This window comes from Panthera uncia (genome assembly GCF_023721935.1).
Source record: "Panthera uncia isolate 11264 chromosome A1 unlocalized genomic scaffold, Puncia_PCG_1.0 HiC_scaffold_16, whole genome shotgun sequence".
NCBI classification, from domain to species: Eukaryota; Metazoa; Chordata; class Mammalia; order Carnivora; family Felidae; genus Panthera; species Panthera uncia.
In genome coordinates this window covers 79345295-79369097 of record NW_026057576.1, presented here as the reverse complement: position 1 = coordinate 79369097, position 23803 = coordinate 79345295, and the positions used below count along the sequence as shown (strand labels likewise).

Here is a 23803-nt window from a genome sequence, read left to right as displayed (position 1 = left end):
ACCCATTTTAGAGCAGATGTACACCCATCAGTGCTTATTTCCGCTCCCCCACCAGCCCCTGACTGACTTCCTGTCTATGGATTTGTCTATTCTGGACATTTCACATAAACGGAATCACGTAACATGAGCCTGTGTGTCCGGCTTCCTCCACGAGTGTGATGTCCTCAAGGTTGACCCTGTCATGGCCTGTGTCAGAGCTCCATACAACATTCCGCTGTGTGGTCACAGTACACTATATCCATTCATTAGCTAATGGACATTTGAGTTGTTTCCACTTTTTAGCGATTATGAATAATGCCGCTATGAACATTCATGTGCAAGTTTTTTTTTCACTGTGGTAAATTATTCATAAAATTACCACTTTAACCACTTTCAAGTGTATAATCTGTGGCATTAAGGACATGAACACTGTGTGCTCTCATCACCTTCGACACAGGTTTTGTGTGGACAGACATCTTCATGTCTCTTGGGTCAATGCCCTGGAGCGGAACAGCTGAGTCTTACAGCAACTCTGTTTAACCCTTTTGAGGAAACACTGTCCTATGAACTGACTCTCTGTTTTACAGCTTAACACAACGTAGAACATCTTTTCCACACCGTCAAACTCTTGGTGAACATGATGTTTCACAACTAAGTTTGAACAATGTCAATGGGACCCATATGTGTACTGGACTTTCATTGGGAAAAACACTGAAGAAAAGTTCTTAAAGCTTTCTGAGGAGACAACGCCCTATGGTGACCATTTTACTTGTAAGCAGCAGGGAAGTTTCATGCGATGAGGGGTCCCATTTGTCCTTTCTGAGCACCTGCACTCTTTGTGGCGGTTCTGCTTCCTGTTTGTGGTAAGGAGATTGTGACCTCTACAGGTCCTAATTTATTGGATGCTTCTTAAATAGAAAGCACATTATTTTCAGCTGGGGCGCCTGGGTGGCTCAGTTGGTTAGTGTCTGAATTTGGCTCACATCATGACCTCATGGTTTGTGAGTTGGAACCCTGCGTCAGGCTCCCTGCTGTCGGCACGGAGCCTGTGATGTGGATCCTTGGTCTCCCTCTCTGCCCCTCCCCCACTGGTGCTCTTGATGTCAAAAATAAATAAACATTAAAAAAAAAAAAAGATTTTCAGCTAAAGTTGTAAATCTTCCTTTCAGCTATACAAATTTTGTTCAGTTACTTATCTTGTAAATCTGTAGCCAGAAGGACTAGGAACTGGCTCTTATTTATAGGCTGTGACTAGACGTGTTACTTTTCTGATAGTTAAAAAACCCTGAATCAGAGGAAAAGGACAAGAGGACCCAGTCAACAAACTGACCTTAACAGTCACACCCGCCAGGTAGCAGCCTAAGCAGGCACTCCATACGGTTCTCTCCTGCAACCCTCAAACAGTCCACGAGCAGGTACTATTTCCATACCATCCCCGTTTTTTTTTTTTAAAGATTTCATTTTTAAGTAATCCCTACAGCTAATGTGGGGTTCTAACCCACAACCTCAGATGAAGAGCCGCACGCTCTGCCAACTGAGCCAGCCAGGCACCCCTGCGCCGCCCCCACCATCAGGGAGAAAACTGAAGCCCAGAGACCGTGAGACCAGGAAGCGGCAGAACTGGAGGGAGCTCCGGGGCCTAACCCTCTGGGCATCCCAGTTAAAAAGCTGTCTCTATTTTCCAACAGGCTGAGCTATCGGATAGAAGAGAAGATATCTTAATCATTTTTGGATTACTGAAACTTAATATAACTTCTGGCAAAAGGTAAATATTAAAAAATACAAAACCAACAGACTCCAACGTCAAGGTGAATCATTATTAGAATTATCTGACAAAGATTTTAAGCCGCTATCAAAAACGTGATTCAACAGCAATTAAAAACTCTTTTTAAAGAAATGAAAAACCAGAAAATTTCAGCAAAGAAATAGAAGTCATAAAAAGGCATACCAAATGGAAATTCTACAACGATGTACAGTTGACCTTTGAACAACACGGGGTCTGGGGCACCAGCTGCCTGCACAGTAAAGATCTGCATATGACTTTCGATTTCCCAAGAAGACTGACTGATGACATAAACAGTCGATTAGCACATGCTGTGTAGGTTACATAAATTATATACTGTATTCTTACACATTTATAGCACTGTCCTGAAAAAACTCCACATATCCGTGGACCCACGTAGTTCAGAGCAGCATTGTTCAACGGTCAACTGTAATAACAAAAATAAAAATCTTGCTGGATGGGCTAAATAAAGTGAAGACAGAGGAGAGAATCCATGAACTTGAGGACGGATGAACACAATTTACCTGGTCTGACAAACAGAAAATAGAAAAAAAAAAAAGGAGAGGAAGAAGAAGAGGAAGAAGGAGTCTCAGAGGCCCGTGGGATAATAACAAAAGAACAAATGTTTGTATCCCTTGAGTCCAAGCAGGAGGGAGCACGTGGGACTGAAACACTATTTGAGGAAACAATGGCTGAAAATCCTAAAGTAGGCAGAAGACATAAACCTACAGACCCAAGAAGTCGAGCCAACTCCCAACAGGATATGCCCAAAGACTGTCATGGACTGAACGTTTGTGTCCCCCAAATCCCTATATGAAGCCCCAACATGATGGTGTTAGGAGGAGGGGCCTCCGGGAGGTCACCAAGGTGGGGCCCTGTGGTGGGGTCAGTGCCCTCATCGTCAGAAGAGACCAGAGACCCTCTGTGCTGTGCTCCCCCTGCCACGTGAGGACATGGCAAGAAGACGGCTGTCTGAAAGTGAGTTTTCGTCAAGAACCGAACCTGCCACCACCTGATCTCAGACCGAAAGATAAAAGTCTGTTGCTTAAGCCCTGGTCTGTGATGTTGTTACAGCAGCCTGAACCGATGAAGACACCAAGACACACCGGAGCTCAGTTTCTGAAAACTAGAAACAAAGAACAAATCTTAAGAGCAGACAAAGAGAAACCACTCATATAAGTAATTTTCCGTAACTTGTGTTTAGAGAAATGGCAGCCAATTTCTCATTGAAGCCGTGAGAGGCCAGAGAGAAGCAGTGCATCCTTCAAGTGCTGGAAGAGAAGGACTGTCACCCGTACAATCCATATCCTAGAGAATATCCTCCAGGAAGGAGGAAAGATAACGTTTTCTTGGAGGAAGAAAAATGATGAGAATTTGTCACCGGCAGCAGACTAACTATGCAAGAATGAGTAGGGGCACCTGGGTGGCTCAGCTGATTAAGCGTCCAACTTTGGCTCAGGGCGTGATCTCGTGGTTTGTGGGTTCAAGCCCCGCGTCGGGCTCTGTGCTGACAGCTCAGAGCCTGGAGCCTGCTCCGGATTCTGCCTTCCTTTCTCTCTGCCCCTGCCCTGCTCACACTCTGTCTCTGTCTCTCTCAAAAATAAATAAACATTAAAAAAAAATTAAAAAAGAATGAGCAAAGAAAGTCCCCCGCAGAAAGGAAATTATAAGAGAAGAAATCTTGAACTTGAGAAAGCAAGTAAGAACAACGGAATGGATAAAAATAAAATAGGTAACCCTGATGAGTTAAAAAAATCCTATGTGATCAGAAGCAAAGTTAATAAACACACTGATCTGGTGCTCAGATAAATAGAGAACATACAACAATTATACTTAAAAAGAAGGGAGAGGCAAGGGAACTAAAGGGAAGTAAGGCTCCTACGTGTCACAAGCAGTCAAGCACTGACAGCCGGGAGCTAACCTCAGCACCACATGCACTGCAGAGCCTGGAGTAGCTGCTGAGATAACTACACCGGGTCCTCAAAATTATGCAAGTGACCCATCAGGGGGTAAGAAAAATGTAATAGAGAAACAAGAAACAGAGAAAATAACAAAATGAGAGACTTAGGTCCTGACATATCAACATTTACCTTAAATGTAAATGGTCTCAACGCTAATTAACATATATCAGCTGAATGGATTAAAAAAACAGCATCCAGGGTGCCTGGGTGGCTCAGTCAGTTGAGTATCTGACTCTTGATTTCGGCTCAAGTCATGATCTCCTAGTTTGTGGGATTGAGCCCCACATCGGGCTCTATGTTGACCCCATGGAGCCTGTTTGGGATTCTCTGTCTCTCACTCTCTGCCACCCCCCCATCCCACACTCATGTGCACTCACTCTCAAAATAAACATTAAAAAAATCATCCAACAATCCAACAATACCTTATTTATTGAGAAACTCATTTCAAATACAATGGAATAAGCAGACTGAAAGTATTAAAATATGGAAAAGACAGACCATTTTAGACATTAATAAAAAACAAGTATGAAAGACTATATTAACAGCAGATAAAGTAAATTCCAGAATAAGGAAAATTACTAGAAACAAAAGAGCTATTACGTAATGATAACCAGGTCAATCCACCAGGAAAACAAAATTTTCCTAAATGTGTATGCACCACATAAGAGAGCACCAAAATATATAAATCAAGAGCTGACAGAGCTAGAAGGAGAAATAGGCAAATTAGCAATTATAATTAGGGACGTCAATAACCACCTTCTCCAGCATGAACACAGGAAAACTGAACAATGCCATGAACAAACAGGGTCTGACATAAAATACTCCACTCGACATCAGAATAAGGGCCTTTGGAGCACTTACCACAGACCGTACCTGAGGCCACAAGACAAACCTCAACAAACTTAATAGAACTAAAATCATACAAAATGTGTTTGTTCTGGGTGGCTCAGTCAGTTAAGCATCTTCAGCTCAGGTCATGATCTCACGGTTTGTGAGTTTGAGCCCCACATCAGGCTCTGCGCTGACAGTGTGGAGCCTGCTTGAGATTCTCTCTCTCTGCCCCTCCCGATCTCTCTCTCTCCCAAAAATAAATAAAAATTAAAATTAAAAACAAAAGACAAAAACAAAGTGTGCTTGTTCTGTGACCAGAGTGGAATCAAACCAGAAATCAATGACAGAAAGACAACAGGTAAATCTCTACAAACACTTGGAAACTGAGCAACAGACTTCTAAACGATCCATAGATCAAAGAGGAAGCTTCAAAGGAAATGTTTTAAATTAACTGAACTAAATGAAGATAAAAATACAACATACCAAAAGAAACAAGATGCAGCTAAGACAGTGCTGCAAGGGAAACGTGTGGCACTAAACACACTAGAAAAGAAGAAAGGTTTCAACTCAATAAGCTATATTCACAGCACAAGAACCTAGAAAAATAACAGCCAAAACAAACAGGAGAAAAAGCCAGAAGGATAGAAACCAAAGAAATTAAAAACAGAAAAACAAAGACGGGGCGTCCGGGCGGCTCAATCGGTTGAGCATCTGACTTCGACTTGGGTCATGATCTCGCAGTCTGCGAGTTGGAGCCCCGCATCGGGCTCTGTGCTGACAGCTCAGAGCCTGGAGCCTGTTTCAGATTCTGTGTGTCTCTCTCCCTGCCCCTGCCCTGCTTGTTCTCTCTCTCTCTCAAATATAAACAAACATTAAATTTGTTATACATTATAAAAAAAAGAAAAAAGCCAATGAAACAAAAGCTGGTCTTTGAAGAAATTAAAATAACTGCCAACCCCCTAGAAAGATTGACAGAGAGAGAGAAAGCACAAGTTACCAACATCAGGAGCAACACAGGAAACATTACTGCAGACCCTACAGACATCAAAAGATGATGGGATATACTATAAGCAAGTCTGCACATGTAACCTCCACATGTGAAATGGGATGGACCCATTCTTTGAAAAACCAAGCTACCACAACTCAACAATATGCAGATAATTTGTAGATAATTTGAATAGCCTCATAACCATTAAGCAAACTGAATTTGTAACTTAGCAAAAATCCCCCCAAAGAAATCTCAAGGCCCAGATAGTTTCACTGGAGAATTCTACCAAATATTTTAGGAAGAATTAATGGCAGTTTGATGCAATGTTTTCCAGAAAAAGAAAAAGGAGAAACACTTCCCAAATCGTGTTATGAACCTAGTATTACCCTAACACCAAAACCAGAAATCGAGAATACCATAAAAGAAAGCTACATGAGACCATTCTGTCTCATGAACTCAGACCCAAAACTCCTCAACAAAACATTAGCTAATTGGAGGCAACAATGTATAAAAAGAATTATATACCGCAACCAAGTAGGATTCATTCTACCTATGTAAGGCTGGCTTGACTTCCAAAAATCAATCAACGTAATCTGCCACGTCAAACAGCTAAAGAAGAAAAACCACACAATCATACCAACAGATGCAGAAAAAGCAGTTGACAAAACCCAATGTGTACTCACAATAAAAACTCTCAGCAAACTGAGATTAGAAGGTAACTTCCTAAAAGTAATAAAAACCCAACAGTTAACACTGCATTTGACGGTGAAAGAATGGATGCTTTCTGTTTCAGATGAGGAAGAAGGCAGGAACATCTACACATATAATCTCACTCATCAAAGTACTGGAAATTCTAGCCAGTGCAACAAGGCAAGAACAACAGATAAAAGGCATATAGAGAAAGAAGAAATAAGCGACAGATCTCAGAATTTCAAAGTGGTTCCCAAAGAAATTTCAAAAAAGTCTACTAATTTGTAAGCTACAGCATCATCACTGTGAGACGTGAAGCAAATGCAGCGTCTGGAAATACTTAAAGCACAACATATTGCCTATTTGCTTATTAAAATAAACTCAAGCTTACAGTCCTAACTCGCATGCAATTTACCTTTAAATTTTGTGGGGCTCCTTACATTTTCCAAGTGATTTATTTTCGGGCTGGCGTTCTGGTAACAGTGTGTACAGCATAACCTAGGACTTTCTGGGCGAACTTATTTTTCCACTTTTCAGTTTGACTTCCCTCCACACGAACGTAGCAAGTGCAGTTTGGGTTTGGGGGATTGTTTCATTGAGATAAGGAAAAGAGGAAATGGTAACGGAGACACTCACAACAATGGTCCCCATGATGATGGCATGCACGCGCACAATCACGCACATGGTCAGACACTCAATCTCGCACGACCTCACACACACTCACACACAGTATGTTCCAGGCACCATTCTGAGCACTTTTAGATTTTAGCCCATTTAATCCTAACTAACCTGTTAGGGAGTAACACCATCCCCACTTTCTAGATGACAACACCGAGGCAGAGTGAGGTTAAGGAACTTGCCCGAGGTTGACAGAGCTGGAGCCTGAACCCAGGCGGCGTGACCCCAGAGACCATGCTCTCTGCCTATACCGGACAAGCTCTAAGCATCTCTTTGGGAGACAGTATTACACTGCATTTTCATCAGCGGACGGCGGGAAGCTGGAAGCATGGTTACCTCGAGTAGGCGCCGGTCCCGGCCTGGATGAGGGTGGGCAGGCCGGCTATGAACAGGCCCAGCTGCACGTCCTGCACTACGAGCATCCCAAGCAGCACCGCGCTGTAGTCAACGTCACCTGCTTGAGGAAGAATGTGTCAATGGCACACGTTTACAGTAATTTAAAGTGTCCCACGTCAAAATACGGTCATCAGGCACATTTCCGAAATAATTCAAATTCTGCCACTTAAAGAGAATACAGACTTTAGAATCTCTTTGAGGGCAAACACTGAAACATCTTCAACATGAAAAACTTTTTGTAAAGAAAACTTCCAGGATATTTCCAGCACTTGTTACTAACACACTTAAAGAAAAAAAGCCATCCTGGAAAGATGGCACGGGGCACAAGAGTATGGTGAGCCTGGATAAGCAGGTCAATGTCACTGTGTGTCCCCAGAATACAGGAAACAGCCTTCACGCCAGTCTTTCTCTCTTCCCTAAGCGCTTCAGGAGACCTAACCCTACCCCCCTTCTGGTCGCACCTGCTGGCTGACCCGGCTGACAGGTCGCCTTCCCTCCAGCCTGCCATCATGGCCACAGTGAGCGTCTGTCACCGACACAAATGCAGAGAGGCTCATCAGGTGGACAGGACAGAAGGCAGCAGCCAGGGCTGCCCGAAGGGACCATGTGGCTCATCCACAAAGGCGACCGGAAACGGGTACCATTTTCCCAAACTCCACGCGTCACACAGGTGTTCGGTGTCTCCATTTCCAACCAACAGTTCTGGCTTTGGACCAAACTTTTAACTGTCATGTTCCCCCATAAAATAAGCTATTTTTGTTTTCTTAAAAAAAAAAAAAAAAAAAAAAAGCAACTGACAGTAACAGATATTTAAAGGCTAATCTGATAAGAGTAACCTTACAGAAAAGAAAAAGAATAAGCTAATCAAATAAAATTAAAATCTTTCATCACCAGCAAAAATCACAATTGTTAGAAGTTTAGGTACTCCTTCTAGGAAGCTTGTTTTACTTACCATTCAAAGTTAAATTTTTGGTGAATAAAGTATCCAAGCTTTAGAATTTGATTTATTTATTTGTTTTTGGCTTAGAATTTCAAAACATTCTAAGTGGATAGCGCCATGAGGTTGCTGCGGCTAAAGCTTTACAACTTAAAAGTGAAGAAGAATTCCCCACACTAATAATGGGTGAGTGGGACACTTCAAAAACCCATCATTTTCAACAAACCCCTCCATGGGTTCCTGACTGTGACTCTCCTGTCCTGATCCCAGGAAGCGTGCCAGGTCCTGTGTTTGCAGTCACACCGTGGTCTTCCTCCCCAAGTCCTCACTCGAGGTGAACACACTTGAGCCCTGAGCCCGTGATGGTGCCTCTTCGGGACTTAGAGGAGACGCATAATTCCAGTCACACCTTACTTTTTCAAAAAAGCATTTACTGATACACTGCCAGCATTTTGTAAATGTTTTTAAAATCCTGCTCTTTGCCTTTTACCAGATTACAGCGGTCTTAACTGGGCGGGCATCAACTATCTACCAGCAGATGGCGGGCAGCATGAACAGAGGGGGGCGCCCCCAGCATGGCCCAGTCTACAGGGAGCACTCAGGGAGCAAGTGCAGAGCAGCAGCTCACTGAGGCTGGAGGGGAAAGACTAACCACAGCAACTGATGTAAAAGGAAACAGTACAGTGAACACAGAGGCGAAAGAATTACTTTGCCTGGGGAGCCTGGGTGGCTCAGTCAGTTAAGCAGCCGACTGTGGCTCAGGTCGTGACTTCACGGCTCGTGGGTTCCAGCCCCACGTCAGGCTTTATGCTGACAGCCGGGAGCCTGCTTGGGATTCTCTCCCTCTCTCTCTGCCCCTCCCCCACTCGTTCTCTCTCTCTCTCAAAAATAAATGAACATTAAAAAAATTTAAGAATTAGACTGAACTGTTAAAAATTAAAGATAGAACTTTTAATATTTTTCATCTGCATTTTACACTAAGTTTAATCTTTGTGCTTACCACTACTATAAGCATTTAAAATTTTTTGTTTTTCATCTGTTTTATTAAATACCTTAAACGTATGGAAAATAAAAAATATAACAAATACCCACATACCCACTATTGTGTTTTGCTAAATCTTAAACCTTTGAGACCCTGACTTCAGATTTTTGGGAAGGAAGATACTGGACAATGCAGGTACCATGAGCCTGCCACCTGTGGCTGGACCCCCCGCCACACCCCCAATCACTGCCTTAGGTTCCATGTTTTTTATTCTCTTGAGTGGTTTTCTGCTTTTAACAAAATAACAGCTATGTATCCGGGAACAACACTGAGTTTGTTATTTTGTAATTATAAACTTTTTATAACTTAATCCATATTTCTGCAACTTGCTTTCGTTTTTGCTTACCATTATGTCTGAAAATTATCTGTGTTGATGCACAAAGATCTCTTTTTAAAACTGCTGTAGAATACAGCAATTTACCCGTTCCCTGATGATGGGCACTTAGGTTTTCAATCTTTCCATTACTACAAGCATGCTATACTGAACATTCTAGCACATTTGCTGGACACACCCCCTTCCCTTGCTTGTGTTCTCACCAGGAGAGACTCCCCCTCACCACTCATGACCTCCGCCCTGGCCCCGTGCCCCACCCTGCCCACCCTACTCTACAGATGAGAGTCTCCACCTGGGCAAGGGGATGGGAGATCACAGCATGGCAGTCTCTTGCAGGCCTGTGTTTTCTAGAGGAGGCTTCTGTGGGTCCATGCTGCATGGGGGATAGGTACTGAAGGCCACCACTGCCACATCTTCCACTGTCATCTTTCATCATAATCAAGTTGCTACGGTGACCTCCAGCCGCCTGTACCCTTCATGGCTCTATGGGTTCTGAGCATGGCCATGGAAGGCTGGAGCTATTTACTGACCCCTTTGAGGGTCTGGGCCCCACTATCCAATGTACTGGCCGGAACCCTGAGGAACAGAAAAGGAGAATTGGGGCAACAATAAACCCACATATGAAGAGGGGCAGGGGTGTCATCCTCAGGCACTTCCAAATGCTCTCAGTGTGCAAGTTTGTGAGGACACAGCTTTGCACAGTTTCAAAGTTTATGTAAATTATATCGGACCAGATGTCCTCTGTATCTTCTATTTCTCCCTCCATAGTGTAAGATTAATTCATTTTTACCTCTGCAGTATTGCAGTATATGGACACATCATAATTTAATTATCCGTTGGATTACTAAATGCCCAGATTACTTAAAATTTTTTGCTATCAAAAATAAGTATTTTGAGTATTCTTTCACATTTGAAGTTTTCTAGGACATGTCTCTAGAAACGGACATTTCTGTTTGTGGAACCGTTCCCCAAAGTGACCAAACCAGCTCACGCTCCCACTGAGCACCCGTGAGCGCTTGCTCTCATGCCGACATGGGGCAGGTCCGGCGAGACACCTGGCTGGCTCATGGGAGGACAGGTCTGCACCTGCATGTCCCGATTCGCTAGTGAGGCCGGCATTTCTCCATGTTCACGTAGCGTGCACGCCTCCTCTTCCATAAGTTCTCCATTGGGAAGAAGCTCTATTTTCCAGCGGGGTTTCCTTCTGTTTTGATTCTTCTTAAAACTCTTGATGCATTCTAAGTACTACTTCTTGCACATTTTATATACATAGCACATGTCTTCTAGTTTGCAACTTCTAAAGATACCTTTTAAGTAAAAGTTAAAGTTCCACGTGTTCGGGTTTATCAACACTTTTTCCTTTGGATTCTGCATCTCACTTCCAGAAATCCTCTCTGCCCTGAGGTCACCCATATTTCTCTCTAGCAGTCTCTGAAGTTCTGCCCAACACACTGAGCTGTTCAATCTGCGTGGGGCTGGTTTCTGTGTGCGGCTCAAGGGAGGACTCAAGGACTAACTCCCACCCACCCCCAGCCACACGCGCCCTGCTCGTGTCCGCCTGTCCATCGTCTCCTGCCCCATCTGGCCCAGACACACCGCACCACCCAAGCACAGGGACAGGACCACAGGGCCTGCCGTCTGATGTGGAAGCACCTCACTTCAAACTGACACTGGCTATTCTTGGCCTTTGTTCTTAAAATAAACTTCAGGAGCAGTTTGCCAAATTTCATGAAAAACCCTGCCAGATTTTTTACTGGGATAGTTGGGAGTTTATAGACTCAGGAGAAACCGCATCTTTATGTATTGAGTCTCTTCATCACGAACACAGGCTCTCTCTTCGATAACATTTGTACTTTTGTCCTCCAAGGTCACACATATCTCTTCAAAGATTTATTCCCACGTTATTTGTCATGGCCGTTATAAGTCAAAGCCTTTTTCTCCCAAAGTACATTTTCTAACGGTCCTTCAGGTGCCACACTTTAGCACATCTGTGATTATCAGTTTCTACAAAGCCCAAGTCTCTCAACATGAGCATTGCCTCCCCACTGGCAACCCTGTAGACACTCCTACCTTCTTAGGCCCAAGTTCTCAGCTGGCCTTCTACAAAGTGCTTTTCCTGTACTCTCTCCCACCTACGCCCGCTGTCTCTGTTCTCTCTCCACAAGCAAAAACAGCTTCCTACCCCCCAACGGTTTCCCCCCTCCCCCTAGTTCACCTCTCTGCACTGCATACCTGCCAAGTTCTGTGGTTCAAGCTGTGCCAATTGTTGAGATAATCCTGAGATCGATTTTCTAGGCGTGCAAGATGGTCTGGTGTTGCTCTGGCTGCACTTCAGGGATGAGAAACGCACAAAGCTTCCATGCTGCTCCACCATCTTGGCACCTCCTGGCCTCTACAAAGTGGAAAAAGCCCTCCTTTTCCAGCAGTCCATGCACAAGATACATGAGGCACTTTGTGTACAAGGTTAATTAAACCTGTGGTGCTTGGTCCTCCCGTGTTCCAGATGGGCAGCCACGCTGCCAAGCCTACGTGTGTCTGACGACGCCTTCACCTGTGCCTGCTCTTGGCAGCTCTGCTGGGTGTGCACGCCAGAGACGCGGCTCCACAGGCCCCGCCTGCCCCCAGTGTGGTGGAGGCGTACGGATCACCTGTGTTCTCTGACAGCTGTCAAGCCTTCCCCTTCGTCCCTGAAGCTCTGCTGTTGTACCGGGATGTGCCGAGGGTACATTTATTCTTGTCCTTTTTCCTGCTCGGTTTTGGGGTGGAACGTTCAGGCTAAGGGCTCACATTTTCCTCCAAGTCTGAAAGTCAGCAGCTATGTTCTGCACTCTATTCTTCCAGGACTTCTGCTGTATATATGCTGAGCCTCTTAACTATTCCCTTTGTTTCTTGGCATTCTTTCCCATGTTTTCTGTGTGTACTGTGTCCTATCCTTGTGCCTAATCCAATAGGCATGAATTCTTCACTTATGTTGAGTGCTTCAAGCATGCTTATTTCACTGTGGTTATTAGACTTTTCCATAAGCAAGGAGAATTCACATCCTGACAGTTGGGGTTGTTACAGAACTCTCCCAGCCACTGACATCCTCACTCCTCACACACGCTGGACTCCAGTGTGCAGGTCCTTACAGAAGCAGTTGTTTTCATCATCCTACACCACTGCCGGTGCCCCCTCACTTCCTTCTGTCACTAGGGCTTTGTGAAGGGTGGTCCTAAGCACCAGGCCACAGGGACACTGGGACCCCACAGACGAGACCACTAGTTAGTACAGTTCCAAGCGAGGAGGCTGCTTCCGTGGCGCGTTGGCCCACAGTCAGTCAGTGGGTGGGCTGCATGTGGCCACCACCAATGCCGGGAGCCTGCAGCCCCAGGACCAGCCCCAAGTACAGGAAGGTCAGCTTTATCAGAGAAGCCAGCCACACCACTCTGCTTTCCTTTTTCCTATTTTTCTCTCATTGTGGTGTGTTTGGTGCAGGACAAATACCAGTGCAAAGTTGCTACGACGTTTTCACCGTTTTTTACTGACTTTCACAAAACAAGAGCAAGACAGTGAAAATCACTACAACAAGTTCACAGGATATAAACCAGCAGTACTGTCGAAGCTGGAAGCTGCCAGTGTGAGTCAGCCCAGGACGTTCGTCCCTAAGCCGCTGACCCAGGCTGGCTTCGCTAGGTCCAGTAACGATCAGAGGCTGGTGTTGCCAGTACAGACATGAAACTAGGCCCAAAGAGGTGAAAATACTCCCAACCACCAAAGTACCCATCACGTAGTTTATAGAAAAAAGGTACCAAAAGTCTGTAAGTTTCCAACCACAGTCAGAGTTAAAGCAGTGAACAGAGTGCACCTGTCACTCTACTTCAGGCTGCACATAACACACACCCGTTCGCGGCACCACAGGCAACACACGCCATGTCATCTCCCGTGAGGACAACTGGTGATTTCAGGTTGGTGCGGTGTTCGTCCCTTAAACCACCAATTCCACAGTGCACTTTCCAACGTGGATTTTCTTCTTTATTTAAATGTGGTCCTCCAACTATCCTAAATTAATGAGCATGTAAAAGCTGTTTTCTTAATCAAGTGGAAATGTGGAACAATTGAACTGATGAGGGTGTCAGTTTCTGAGTGAACACAGCACGAGGGCCCGTGACTGTTAGGAAAGCCCAGGGAGGGAGAGAGAGTTGCAATTTTTTCTAAGAGGCCTTCGGAGTGAATTCAAGCCAGTTGAATACCTAATACTTCAACAAATACTTAGAACATGTTACCACCTACCTTCTTTTTCACCCCGGGCACTGCCCACGAGGAATCTGGACACTAAGGGTGTGCTTGATAAGGACAGGCACGTAGAAATAAAGACGCTCTGAGTGGGTCTGATCTGTAAAAGGTGTCCCCATAACAGGCCAAATGCGATCATTAATAGTGTCATGTAACACGGTCCTTGTAAGGCTATCTTCCAGACCTTGAAGAGAACACATTTGTTTACACAGGTTTTAGTGACGACGGTCATCTCTTGACCGGCTCCATGCAGAGCGCATACACATATACTGCCTGGTCACGGGCCTAAATTGTTCAGGAAGTAGCTCTGCGGTAAACACGTCAGCACAACACCCAAAGTCGTAATGTGAACACAGTAAAAACAGTAACACTTCCGTCAGCTTACTGAGTGATAAGTATTGTTACTGGGACTAAACACGCATGCCTCTCCATGTAATACATGTCTGTGCACATATAATCTAATTCTCAGAACACATCTCAAAGGTAGACAGCACGACCTCTACCTTTTCTAGATGAAAACACAAAGCCCACTAACTTGTCCACGGTCACATGGAAGTCAGTGTCAGGACACAGACCCAGGCAGCATGGCTCAATAATCAAATACTGATGAGGCACCTCAGTGAGCTCTCAGTGCTGGGTTAGACATAATGGAAAATGTGGAAGAAATCAGGGTTGATTTTAACGCTCCAAGGTTTTTAACTGAGTTGAACAGATGGGATACTAAAAACTACCTGACGTTTATACAAACATGAATGGTACATAGTGACAAAAGAAATTAACCGAAACTCATCCTATCCTACTGGAAAGCACTTATTCATTTTCTTCTCACCCTACACCCTCTTGGACAAAACCAACTTGCGCAGCCAGGCCCTCTGGCAAGAGCGCAGGGGGGCCCAGAGGGGGGCAAGGGGTGCAGGGCTTGGCACAGAAGCTCAGAGGCAAACACTGTGGGCCCCACTGGCTGGCAAGCCTCATCTGTGTCTTCGGGTGCTCTGAAGGATGTGATCTTTTTCCTCCCCTGCTCTGCTTCCTGATAAAAAGGAACACCTCTTTCAAAATCACAACACTGTCTTCAGGAATCAGGGCAGCCGGGAGGCTCTTCCTAAGGCTGGGCACTGACTTCCTACTGTGGCCAAATGGGCACACACACACCCCGGCCGCCCACAGCCATAACCAGCTGCCAGCCTGCTTGTCCATAACAGAAGCTTCCAACTTCAGGAACGAGTTACAAGATCCTCCCGACACCACCAAGTTCCGAGTCAAATGGTGGGACGCTGACAGAGGCAAACGAACTGAAGACTCAGCCTTCCACACAGAGCCACTCTGTCCTCTGCCATGTGTCTCTGGCCAACCCAGGCTCTGTGCTCGCCTTCCAGAGAGAGATTAGCCCCCAAGGCTGCTTCTCCAAGGTTCAGATTCCCTGATCCCTGCTTCTGGCACCTGGGAGTGGCGATGGCTGTTATGGTTTAATGGCCTTCCAATGGCTCCCCCTCTTCCTGTGTCATAGCCAGGAGCAGTGGGAGGGCCAGGGTGCACCTGCAGACCTAGGCACAGCTCCTGGTGAGGCCAGCATGCTGAATTTTAAGGTTCCCAGGTTTTAGGGTAGCCACTCCTATAAGCAGCATTAGGGGTTTTTCTGCCCACAAGGGACCCCGGAGCTCAGGACTGACCCCATTATTGGTTGAGCACCTTGGGGAAGTAACCGTCTCTCTACTCTGCCTTCTACATCTGTAGACTTTCAAAGGCCAGACTAAAGATTTCTGAGGTCGCTACCAAACCTTGGTCAGGAGGGCTGGGATCTATTAGCCCAAGAAGCACAGTGTGCAGCAAACGAGGGTGGGAAATGCGGGCAGTGCCCACAGATCTTTGCTCCACATGGGGCATCTGGACCACCCGGGGCTCCCAGAAACACGGGCTCTCCGGCCACACATATCAGATCCTGCTGCTCAGCAGGGTCCCAGGCAACTCCCCGTGTTGGAATTCACAGCGGCCTGGTCCCCATGCATCTGCACCACAGCCACATCCCCTCCCAAACTCCATTTTCCTCAGCTCTTGTCCCAGGACTTCTGTCCACAGCCCTACACATCCCTCTGAAATCCCAGACCCGTAGTCCCACAAGGGAGGGCCACAGGGCTGTGTATACCACCTCATAGTCAGTAGCCACCAGCGTCTGGAGCAAGGGTTTACTGAGGGAACAAATAAGGAGAAAAGGGGAAGAGGGGGTGCCTGGGCGGCTCAGTCAGTTGAGTTTCTCTGACTCTTGATCTCAGCTCATGGTTCACGGGATTGAGCCCCGAGTTAGGCTCCCTGCTGACAGTGTGGAGCCTGCTTGGGATTCTCTTTCTCCCTTCCCTCCCCTTCTCACTCGAGTTCTCTCTCAAAAAAGCAAATGTTAAAAAGAAAAAAGGAGAAAAAGAGGAGAAAACACAACTCCCAGGCAGAGAGACAGAAACAGGGAGCTAGCACATGAAAGCTGAGCTGGCAGCATAGGGGGAGCTAGAGCACAGCGAGGCAGGGGTGCACACACCCAACAGGACGCGCCATCAGAAGAAATGACTGTGGCTATTCTCAGCGCCAACAATTAAGTAGTTCCTAGACCTTGGTGTTCTGAACCGTTTCCACTCAGACTTTTGGGGATTTCCCAGAGGATCCAAGAGGGCCTTCCAGCAATTATTATTTCAAAACCCACTGAATGACTTTCCGTCACGAGGGGCACACGGAAGTCCACGATGGCACCGGTCACTTCAGGCTGCTCTGACGCCCTGCTCGCTATTTATGCTGGAGAAACACAAATTTGTCACTTGCTAGCGTAGTTTATTAGGCATGGTTAAATCTGCAGTCTGAGCCCAGGGGCCTAAAAAGGGCGAGGCTGCTGTCCTACTGCAAGCCTGTCACAGGGAGCTGACGAGTGAGGGATTCATGTCAGAGGGGCCCCAGCTCACCCCAAAGTCACTAAACAGGTGCTGGGTCCCCAGGAAGGTTCCTTCCACTTCTCAGACCACAGCACACTTTCTCCCTGACACGCACACACCGCCTCCTTGCCAAGCCCTCCTAAGGCTGCATTGCCAGGCACAAATGTAAGCCCCCGTCAGCATAAAACCCCAAAGCCCTACAAGTCAGCACCACACCAGCAACGGCGTGCAGTTTCATACAGGTTAAAACTCTGTTCACATGACTCTGGATGAAGTTCTCATTGAACGGTGAATGCTAGAGTGGTGAAAAATATAAATTACAGCAGTTTAGGCCAGAACAAACCCGGCCATGTAGACGAGGACCCCAACGTCCAAGGCGTGAGATACTCTGCTGAGACCGCAAGGCCAGTCAATGCAGAACCCGAACTCTGCCCCTCTCTGTCCCAAGCCACAGGCAACCACCACTGTCGGCTGCCAGCCTCGCTCAACTAAACACACGTGGAAGCCCAGAGGAGCCTGCGAGGAGCAAGGAGCGGGGACAGCTGCGGACGATGACCTTCCCGTCCACAGGTCCCCGGCTCCTCACACGGCTGCAGGTCCTGGCCATGCTGCCGGCATGGCACAGCCCCGAGCGCAGCTCGCGGAGGAGAGCAGGGTCCTTTAAACTCTGGGTCTGGAACTTAACACATGGAGGTCAGGCCAGAAGCACATAAAAAGACACAAAAGTGCCTGAGAAAACACTAAAGGGACTCAGAACGCTTGGTGAGGAGGCGCATCTGGAGAAGTGTTTAAAGGAAGTGATGGTAACTGGGAGGTGGACAAACAGAGCTTCCAACAGAAAAAAAGAGAAGAAAAGAGAGGTCAAAGAGTAACAAGGTGAACTAAGGCCAGCGCCTCAATGTACTTCTCTTTGCTATCTCGGATCTTGTCACGTCTTTTATGGCTGCATGATACCTTTCAAGAGCTGTGACAGTGTAACCGTCAGACACCCAGGCTGCCCCTCCGCTTTCATAAAAATGCTACAAGAAGCTGAAGACTATTCGAGGGTTAATGAAAAACCTTGTACTTCATTCTTTCCTAGGGACGGAGACCCAGGGCAGCTCCACCAAGAGAAGGGTCGTCAGTTGTTGTGCGAGGCCGCTCTGCTGTCCGACCAGCCCTCACACTGACTCCAGAGCCACCTGCCGGCGTGGCCTGGGGTCCACCAGCACTGCTGTCCCCGCCCTCCCGCTGGCTTTGTGACCAACTATCCCCTTTTGTGAGGTGTCCGTCCAAAAACACAGCTTTTAATTAACTCACTTCCAACTTACTCCAGCTATTTTCATTTCTGCAATACTCCAGTATTCCAAGTAATAGTTCTAGAAGCAAACAAATTTAGAAGGCAACTGTTGCTTCCCTTAGTTTCACACTTCTTCATACACGTGGTCCTAACTGCTACAAGTCTTTTACATATTTTCATTTTACACAAACATTCAATCCCTGAGATAGTTCAGCCTCTAACGGTTTTGGACTTTTTGGAGGGACCCCCACATGTTAAATTTCAAACATATCATTTCTCAGAACTTTTCTGGAATTAGCTACATGAAAGCTAATTTTACTCATTCATTGAATTTGCATTTTCTAGTATTTTTTATCTTTTAGAATTTATATTCCAAAAATAAAAAGAATATTCTGTTCTAAAATACTTAACTTGATAGTCCAATCATGAACAAACACAAAGTAAATAAATCAAAACCATATGATGTTTAAATTGGGGGCGATAACACAGCTTGGTGAGGCCCTTACCTTTCTCAGCCTTTCTGGAGAGAACTCTAGGCCAACAAGAAACAGAGTAAAGAACACGCCAACCTCTCCTAAGGTCTCCACCTGCACAACAGACTGGGAACAAAATTTTAAAACCACACAATTTAATGTATCTAACAAATGAAGCATACTTCAAGGAACAATCTTGTACTAACATATTCAGTGGAACTATCCTAAAAAAAAAAAAAAAACACAGTATTTTTTTTAAAACTAGTTCTCTGAATGTCCTCTATCCCTGACATAGCTTGAACTTCCTGATTATGTTTTTTTTTTCCTTTTTCTTGATTAGCTGAAGGACTGTTTTTATCTCTTTTTCTGAGAACTAGCTCACGAATTCACCTGTGTCCAGGCTGCGCTCTTCATTACCTCCTTCCTTCACTTTCTCTGGAGGATGGGGAGGCACTGAACCTGAGCTGGACATTTTAATCAAGATGCCCCACTTTCCTTTGGCCTGCCAGCACGGGCCTGTGCATGACTATGTGTACAAACTTCTTTCCTGAGAACCGAATTGGCCACATCCCACAGGTTCTGGTATACAGCGTTCTTGTGCACTGTGTTGGTTCTGGTCCTTTATTTGCTGTTTGTTTTTTATGCTTTTATGTTATGGCAGAGAATGCTGTTTACACAGTTATACTTGGTAATCCCTAGATCATCTACATTCATGGTTTCCACTGAGCCATGAACTCAGCGTCTGAAAGAAGAGAGCAAGCAGATCTCCACATGTCCAGGCACCAAGCTGCTGTGCAGGGACGCACACGCACCCTGTCAGCCACCGACAGGACAGGCCCTGCCCTCCATTTGCTGGCATCTGCCTCCTCACTTACTCATTTTGTTCTCTTTGAACCTAACATCATCTGCAAACCTGTATCTTTCCACAGGCAAGTTTATTCCACTTATATTCATTGTGATAACAGAAGATTTCTCTTATTCCTTCGTCTCCTGGTTTTTATACTTCCTCACTGCTTTTATTTTTCTTCCCTTTTTAAAATGAGGCTGAAACTCATGACTTGAAAGTCACATACCTAAATCTGCACTTCTCAACGTAACACAGAAGCCTATTAACTTCTTATTAGGAAAAGGTAAATATTTTGGTACAGTCACACTTCCTCCATTAACCACCTCCCGTTTTGGCTAATATGCTCTTGGGTCTTCATCCGGGTTTACTGTAATTATGTTATTTACCAAGATACAGCAAATTTGTTAGGAACTATAATATTGGTAGCCTCCAGTTGTATTTATTACCTTACTCAGCCTCTATTATTATTCAGCCTGAATTCTTGGCTTACAAGCAACCTTTGCTCTGAAGAAAAAAGGAAAATACGTTTGTATTTGCTATTGTTCATAAATACTCTGGAAAGGGAGGGATGGGACAGGACAAGACAGAGATTCTCCACCTACAACTTAAAATTTTTTGTACTTACACCATTTTGTTCTCAACTGTATGGAGATTATGAATTCAGAAATTTGAATTAAAACAGTGTTTCCCAGAGACCACCCCACCAGGTTGAGCCCAGCCCACGAGAGCACCCCCCCCCCCCCCTTCAGCCAGGGGGCCCCCCCCCCCAAGGGCCCCGGCTTTTGCCGGTAGCCCCCGCCAGTTGAACGTGCTGTTGAGTTCAGTTAGAGATGATGATGTTTCCTGCCCGGTACAAGGTGTGCCCATCAGCAGGAGGGTGAGGCTGCGAGCAGATGCCCACACCTCCCCCCCATCCGTCTGCTCCTGTCGTACCCAACTAGGAAGTGCCAGGACTCCCGTGTGTGTTTCCCAGTACCTGCGCCACTGCTTCTGTGTTGGATATATGACACATCACCTATTCTTGCCAATCTCTTCATTTCGTCTGAATTGTGTGCATTTACAGGACACATCTTGGAGCCCACAAAAGCTTTGGAACTGTTCCTCACTGCCAACAAGTGCCATCGATATAGGATGAAAGTCACTTCACTCTGTTCAGCCAACAGCCAGCACTCACTACGTCCTGGGGTTTTCACATTATCCTATATTTAGGCTTGAAAATCCCCACTACTTTACCAGCTTTGCAATGTTTTAAAAATTTTTAAATTAGGGGCGCCTGGGTGGCGCAGTCGGGTAGGCGTCCGACTTCATCCAGGTCACGATCTCACGGTCCGTGAGTTCGAGCCCCGCGTCGGGCTCTGGGCTGATGGCTCGGAGCCTGGAGCCTGTTTCCGATTCTGTGTCTCCCTCTCTCTCTGCCCCTCCCCCGTTCATGCTCTGTCTCTCTCTGTCCCAAAAATAAATAAACTTTGAAAAAAAAAAAAAAATTAAAAAAAAAAAAATTTTTAAATTATACATTTAACCCAGCATTTTTTGTTGCTTTCAGTGTCTGAATAACATAATCCATCATTATTACTGGAAACAGAATTTTTAAAACTAACAGTTTAAAGACATGAACAGAGTGGGGGGTTGTCGCACCCTGGGTGGCTCAGTCGGTTAAGCGGCCAACTTCCCCTCAGGTCATGATCTCGCAGTTCACAAGTTTAATCCCCATGTCAGGATCTGTGCTGACAGCTCGGAGCCTGGAGTCTGCTTCAGATTCTGTGTCTCCCTCTCTCTCTGCCCCTCCCCTGCTCATGCTCTCTGTCTCTCTCAAAAAAATAAACGTTTAAAAAACTTTTTTTTAATTAAAAAAATAAAGACATAAACAGGATTTCTTCTCTAGTTAAATCATCCATTCACTAACAAAATTACTTCCTTATGATTTAGGAACTTCTTATGAAACTCTGAAGAGCATCTTCTTTAATATGGTTTATAAGGAAATGCTATCTTTATTAATTCAAGTTCAAAACTTTTAGGTCTTCATGAGCATTTCTTTAGTATTTTGTTAAACAGATACTAAAACAGTTGCTCTTACCTTAATACTGTTCAGTCCTGAAGGCCCCAGAAGTACGCCACAAACAATATAACCAAACATTGTGGGCAACCCTATCGTCGTGCACAGCCAGCCACAAGGTAAAGACAGCATTCCTATGGTAACAATGTCCTAATGGAGAATAAACCAGAAATAAACACAAAAATTTAAGGTAACAGTTGGCAAGAAAAGGGTTGATTACTGGAGAAAGCAGACGTTCTGCAGACTAGGCCCCTCCCAGTTTCCACTTTGGTGGTAAAAAAGGAAGGCTATCCCTGGGCTGATCTTCCTGCTTTGAGTTTACTGGTACAGTAATCAGCCACTGGGAGCGTCCTTCCTCTCAGCCTGCGCTGCCTCCCTCTTTAAGACCAGCACAAGCTGTGGTTTCGGGAATGCTGCTGGAGCCCCGACGGTGTGTCCAGACCCCACTAGCCTTCCGAGCAGACCACACTGGCCACTCCTACAGCTGTTACCCACTCTGGTCCAAACCCAAACAGTGATCTCCAACCAGAACACAGTCGATTGCAAATCTTTACATAACTCCACATCCTCTTATTAGACTTGCTGCCTCAGAGGGAGCAGATGGGTGGCTAACTCGGTCTGGAATGTCAGTCACCTCTGGAGGAGCCGGATCTCATCCTGTACCCGTGTCTACACAGATGATACCTTAGCCAAAGCTTCTCCGCCTCATCAGATGTTCCATGTTAGTGACAAAGCTTGAGCCCACTGTAGGGACTCCTGACTTCAAAACGGCTTCCAAATTCTCAAAAGCAACGTTAATTTTCATTCTGAGTATTAAAATGCCTCATTCTTTTCGGAAAAAATTAAAAATTAAGAGAAAGTGTTTCAAGTCATGGAAAATATAGGAAATTGTAGTAGAATCTCTCTGTTAGGAGGAAGGTCATGCAACCTAATACGAGGCTCAGAAAATAAAGCTTACTTTACATTAGTACCTGGAAGTGGGAAGGTGGGAGAGGGGACTTCAAGAGGGAGCAAGCAGACAGACTACCTTTAGGAAGTGGCGATCTGCACGTGGAATTGTCGCGTCTCTGGGCTTGGTCAAGATATAGCGGTTGTTCTGGGAGTCGATCAGCATGCTAAGACCCAAATCATCCTCCGCTTCCCGCTTTGTGAGATTTTGTTTGGAATTGGCGTCTTCTTCCTCCACTCTGAGAACTGCCTCAAAATTGACCCCTTTCACCTGTGAAAATAACCAACATCGTGTAATTAAACCCATGAAATGTTTTCAAGTTCAATTTTTAGAGCGTAAATTCTGTACAGAAGAGCGATAGAAGTATTTCTAGCACTCTGTCAGGTATGACGAAAGGTCCACAGATGTTCATTAGCACAAATCAGGAAAGCTGCTTCAGTTACAAGGGCCATCTGAGAATGAAGGCGTTTAGGATTTCTATTACGTCCAGACACCCACTTTAACGATTTAGGGTACAATCTGTAACAAGAAACATACGTTTGGTCTTCACCCCACTTCCTGGCCCGCAGCCCCACAACCAGCGTGGCCTCCCCAAGCATAAGGAGCAACGGGTACACCCGACAAGCCCTTCGCGGCCTCCCCTGAGTTTGTGCCAGCAAGGTGACGTTCAGAAAGCCACTCGATGACCGCAGGATGAGGCTGGCCACCAGGGACAGCAGCCACGTGACCTCGGGGCGGGGAGGGGCCGGAGGTGAAGCGAATCGCGAGCCCGCACAAGGCAGCTCCGGGACATGCTTGGAGCATGGGGTTCGGGGAGCTTCCGGGTGCCCGACACACAGACGCGCCCCGCCGGGAGGGCAGCGGGCCCGGACAGGATGCAGTGCCCTGCGCACATGCTTTCACCTCTTCTACCCGGCTGTTTCTGACTGCACCCTTTGCAGCGACCTGGTAACCTGGCAAACAGATGGTCTTCCTGGGTTCTGAGAGCCTGAGGAGGGGTCGTGGGACCCTGCGAGGTGAAAACCCGGAGCCCATTATCAGTGCCTGGAGCGGACGGTGCAGTGCTGGGCCAAGCCCTCGCCCGTGGGACCCGCGGGGACCCTGAGCCAACAGTGGTGGAGCTGCCCTGGAAAAGCTGCGGCAGCGACAGCCTGACGCCCTGACGCACGAGCACTCGGTGAGCAGTGAAGAAAGAGCACCACCTTCAAAAGACAGCCCCGCGTCCTCCCCTGGAACCACGGACACGCTCAGGACAGCCCCGCTCAGTGCTCATCCGCCCCGAACTGCACTCGCCTTTGCTCTAATTGCCGCATCCTTTTCTGAGTCCTCAGGACTCACAGTCCGTTTTCGGCACTCATCTCGTCCTTCCCAGAGAATCTAAACACGTCACAGCAAGTGG

General features: G+C 46.1%; 1 protein-coding gene across 3 annotated transcripts in view; it reads right to left on the bottom strand.

Annotated features, from left to right (window-relative positions):
* TMCO3 (transmembrane and coiled-coil domains 3) overlaps nucleotides 1–23803 on the bottom strand; it is a 49863-nt gene that overhangs the window by 14618 nt on the left and 11442 nt on the right. For 2 of the 3 annotated variants that reach the window (XM_049647275.1, XM_049647273.1), the window contains exons 5-9: nucleotides 22483–22674; nucleotides 21477–21605; nucleotides 18589–18681; nucleotides 13889–14075; nucleotides 7247–7367 (exon numbers count right to left, since the gene is read on the bottom strand). In XM_049647275.1, coding sequence (XP_049503232.1) covers nucleotides 7247–7367; nucleotides 13889–14075; nucleotides 18589–18681; nucleotides 21477–21605; nucleotides 22483–22674 — 722 coding nt within the window. The remainder of the gene's footprint in view (nucleotides 1–7246; nucleotides 7368–13888; nucleotides 14076–18588; nucleotides 18682–21476; nucleotides 21606–22482; nucleotides 22675–23803) is intronic. The other variant, XM_049647274.1, reaches the window with a different exon arrangement.